Source organism: Nansenia antarctica (assembly GCF_963989245.1).
Source record: "Nansenia antarctica genome assembly, contig: SCAFFOLD_536, whole genome shotgun sequence".
Classification (NCBI taxonomy): Eukaryota; Metazoa; Chordata; class Actinopteri; order Argentiniformes; family Microstomatidae; genus Nansenia; species Nansenia antarctica.
The window spans coordinates 2,941-7,500 of NW_027662773.1; the positions used below are offsets into that span (position 1 = coordinate 2,941).

The 4,560-nt window shown below is 48.4% G+C and overlaps 1 protein-coding gene across 1 annotated transcript in view; it reads left to right on the forward strand.

Moving 5' to 3' along the window:
• Positions 1 to 1,384: 1,384 nt before the first annotated feature.
• The window catches only part of LOC308175462 (basal cell adhesion molecule-like), a gene marked incomplete at both ends in the record, with an annotated part of 25,707 nt that continues 22,531 nt past the window's right edge, over positions 1,385 to 4,560 (forward strand). Inside the window, one exon of the mRNA XM_080551128.1 lies at positions 1,385 to 1,439. Within this exon, the coding sequence (XP_080407254.1) occupies positions 1,385 to 1,439 (55 nt within the window). The remainder of the gene's footprint in view (positions 1,440 to 4,560) is intronic.

The following is a 4,560-nucleotide window of genomic DNA, read 5'->3' on the forward strand; positions in this document are numbered from 1 at the left end:
TTATTCCCTCCCTCGGGGATGAGGAGGATTAACAGAGCTTTTGCAGGGATCTCTACCTCCTAGGACCTAAGACCTGTTATACACCGCGATGGCTGTGTGTGTGTGTGTGTGTGTGTGTCTGTGTCTGTGTCTGTGTCTGTGTCTGTGTCTGTGTCTGTGTCTGTGTCTGTGTGTGTGTGTGTGTGTGTGTCTGTGTCTGTGTCTGTGTCTGTGTCTGTGTCTGTGTCTGTGTCTGTGTCTGTGTCTGTGTCTGGTGTGTCTGTGTCTGTGTGTGTCTGTGTCTGTGTCTGTGTCTGTTTATGTCTTTACAGTATGTCTGTGTGAGGGTCTCAGAGTAGACCAGTGTGTGTGTGTGTGTGTGTGTGTGTGTGTCCCTGCCAGCCTACGATTGTGTGTGTATCGATGTGTGACTCTTTACCCCCCACTTACTGAAGTTCATCCAAGCATTATAAGTTAATCCGCCATAATAGGGGAAAGGACTGAGAGAGGCAGAAGGGAGGGAGAGAGGTAGGGAGAAAGAGAGGGAGGGAGAAAGGGAGTGAGGGAGCAGTGGGGTCCGGAGTTGGAAGGCGGTGTGTGTGTGTGCGTGTTTGTGTGTGTGAGTGTGTGCGTGCGTGCATGTGTGTGTGTGTGTGTGTGTGTGTGTGTGGTGTGTGGTGTGTGTGCAGTGAGGGCACTGGATGGATTGAAGGAAAGAGACAGACCGTTTTAAATCTGCAGATTAGCCCATGTTTTGGGCCAGGCTGTGTTGATAACCCCAGCAGACAGCTCACATTGTTTGGGGGAAGTCATGGTGAAGTCATGGGGTTTAGTGCGCACCAGACACCCTAAATCAGCTTCATCATAAATCTCCCCCAAATAAGATAAACAGACTAAAAAGATTGAGAACGTCTTAAAGAGGGTCTTAAAGAATGAATTATTTAAAGAAGAGGAGTCAAAGATAGGAAACGGGAAAGTTTATGGTATATTGACATTAGGAATCAATGACATAATGAATTAGAGTTTGAGATTTATTATTGACAGTTGCAGGTTGTAGGTTAGGCAGCTAAAATAGCATTAGCTACACATTCCTAATATACCATAGAATGTCGAAAGCTATGTAGCTAAACTAGTGTTAGCTAAACTAGTTGTTAGCTTCACATTCTTCAGTAAACACCGTAGTCTGCTTTGACCCTTAGTTCCCGTATCTCTGACCCTCCCTCTCTCCCCCCTCCTGTTGGGACTGTCAACACCGTAAAAGACTGTTTGTCCAAGAGGGGGAAGGAGGGAGTTAAGTCTGAGGCAGGGGAAGGAGGGAGGAAGGGTGGGTGGGAGAGGAGGGAGGGAGGGAGAGAGAGAGAGGGAGAGGGGGGGGGGGCATGTGGCAGGTGTGAGGGTGATTGTGATGGCGGGGCAGTGGAGGAAACACAGAGACTTTGCCAGCGAGGTGGGAGGGAGAGGTACTGACCCATAATCTACAGACCCCCCCCCCCACCCCAACCCCCTCTCTCTCTCTTTCCTCCATCTCGTAAGTGCTCGCCCTCTCATATTTTTGCTCTGCCCTCTCTCTGTGTCCATAGCAGCCTTGGCTGACTTCCTCCGCTGTGATTTACTAACCCCTGTTATCCTTGCCACGCACACACACACACACACACGCGCTCATGTGCACGACACACACACACACACACACACACACACACACACACACACACACACACACAATACTCCCCTCCTCCTCCTCCCCCTTCCTTTTCTGTTCCTCTCTCTCTCTCTATCTCTTCTTCACTGTGTTTATTTCGTTCTCTCTATCCCCCTCCTATCTCTTCCTCTCACACTCTCGGGCTTTACCGGCCTGCTGAACACAGAAAAGCTTGAAAAGAAGGAGGGATGGATAAAAGAAGAAGAGAAGAAGGAGATGAATAAACGTATTCACCAGTGGGCCCTGTTATCTCATTATGGTCACACTGGCTTTTCACGCAGTGTGAGCTGTGAGCCGGCCCCCCTAAGGACTACACTCGGCCCGTTCTCAGACCCTCTGTTCTACACTGTGTGCACTCATATTTCACCGAGAGGACAAAAGAGGGAACACTTCTCTATCATCTAGGAGCTGTCTTCACCTAGATCTGGTTGGTTTGCTGCACTCACTGTCTTCCTTGTTAGCAGGCCGTTCAGGAAATCATGTCAGGGAATAATAGGAACTAATAGAGAGACTAATCTATTGTCCTTCTATTATTTCATTTCCCCATTTTCTACCTCTCTTCTACCTTTTCTCCCTGTACCCCTGCCAAACCACTCCAGGTTACTGCAGGTTGATTTCAGAAGGGGTTTAAGAGTTAATCCTCTACTACTCACTCACTGATATTTCTCTCTCTCTCTCTCTCTCTCTCTCTCTCTCTCTCGCTTTACTGTACTCTCTCTCTCTCTCTCTCTGTCTCTCAATCTACTGTACCTCTCTCTCTCCCTCTCTTTCTCTCTTCCTCTACCTCCTTCTCTCTATGCCTCTCTCTCTCTCTCTCTCTCTGTCTCTCAATCTACTGTACCTCTCTCTCTCCCTCTCTTTCTCTCTCCCTCTCTACCTCCTTCTCTCTCTATTCCTCTCTCTCCTTCTCTGCCTCCCTCATCATCAGTGTGTCTACTGCCAGAATGCAGCCTCATTAGAGGTGAAGGGATTCCTGTCGAAATGAAGCAGGCTGAGTGCCACTCACAACTACTGTAGTGAGAGAGGGGGGGGGGGGGGGGAGAAGGAGAGAGTTGGAGAGAGAAATAAAAAAGAGAGAAGAGCGAGAACAGGAGCACGAAGTGAAAGAGAAAAAGAGTCAACAGAAAGCGAAAAGAAAGGTAGAGAGAGAGAGCGACTGAGAAAAAGAGAAAGTGGAGTGGAAGGAAAGAGAAATAGAGAGAGCGAAAGAGAGAGATAGAAAGAGTTGTCCGAAAGATACAGTATACATCCGTCAACAAACTCAGGCTCCATAGCTGACAGAGGGTTCAGAGGTCAGTGTGTATGTTTGTAGTCAGGAAGTGAGAGGGGGCGGTCGCGTCGCTGTGTTGTTTGTCCCTGGTCACTATGTGTCCCCTTGTCATTGTGTACCTCGGGCCTGCTGGGAGTATGTGTAACCAGCCCGCGAAAGGGCCCGCCATTGTCATGCCAACAAAGCACCTGAGTGTGAGAATGTGGAACTCGAGAACAGAGAGAAGGAGAGAGGGAGAGAGGGGGAGAGGGGGAGGAAGAGGAAGAGAGGGGGGAAACATGGTGATAGGAGGAATAGGCAGTAATTAAGTTGAGAAGATAGCGTTGAGATATGGACTGGGAACAGGTGTGTGTGTGTGTGTGTGTGTGTTTGTGTGTACGTGTGTGTATGTGTATGTGTGTAGGAGTAATCATACCTTAATTAGAACTTGAGAAGTTCACCTCTGACTCATCAGTATGAAAGTGTGTGGGTAGGCAGGACAGAGTATTTCCAGTGTGTGCGTGTGCGTGTGTGCGTGTGCACGCAAGAGAGACACTTGAGAAATGGACAGGAGACCCTTTTGGCTGTATGGTTTTGTTCATTGTACAGTTCTTTATTATATCATGAAGTGTTCCTATATCTTATGTGTGTTTCCTGTACAGACCTGAAACAATGGCTGTATATGTTTTTATCTTAATCAAACGAAACACAGCCACTGTGTCCTTGTTCCCCCTTGTCCCGTCCTCGTCCCCCCCCCCACACACACACACTGGACGCAGTCCTCCTAAGATTAGTAACTAGTGCCAAATGGAGCCATCTATGGAATACAAATATGCTCAGCTGTATGGTACGCAGGTACATGACATAATGAGATAAAAAGGAGAGAGAGAGAGAGAGAGAGAGAGCGAGAGAGAGAGAGAGAGAGAGAGAGTGAGAGAGAGAGAGAGAGAGAGAGAGAGAGAGAGAGAGACTGTCCTAACCCTTTTAGCGAGATTAGTTGCAGTCTTAATGTCCCTCTTACGGCTCTGCTATTCATCTTCTGACTCAGCCCTTTTCTCATCCTTCACTCTCTCTCTCTCTCTCTCTCTCTCTCTCTCTCTCTCTCTCTCTCTCTCTCTCTTTCTGTCTCACTCACACACACACACACACACACACACACACACACACACACATATCCTCCCTCTGCTGTAAATTCTGCATTCAATGACATAACAGAGGTGCCCTTGTCCTGTGGGTGTGTGTGGGTGTGTGTTGTTGCCAACTGGGACCCAGCAGTAGCAGCAGTAGCCTCAATGCCACTTGAAGGATCCTTGATAGGATGTCTTCTCTCTCTCTCTCTCTCTCTCTCTCTCTCTCTCTCTCTCTCTCTCTCTCTCTCTCTCTCACTTTCCCAATCTACCTTCATGTACCCCCCCCCCCACACACACACACACACACACACTTCACTCTCTTTGTTGTTCACCTGTCTCTCTCCATCTCTCTGCTGTCTATTCAATACAGTTCATTACGGCCCTTCCATTACCGTGGCGTATGCAGGCAGATTGCCTCTCGCTAAACAATGCATATCATTACCGCTCCTCACTCACCAAGGTAAACACAGGCAGGCGGCCGGGGAATTGAATAGATGCAGCAG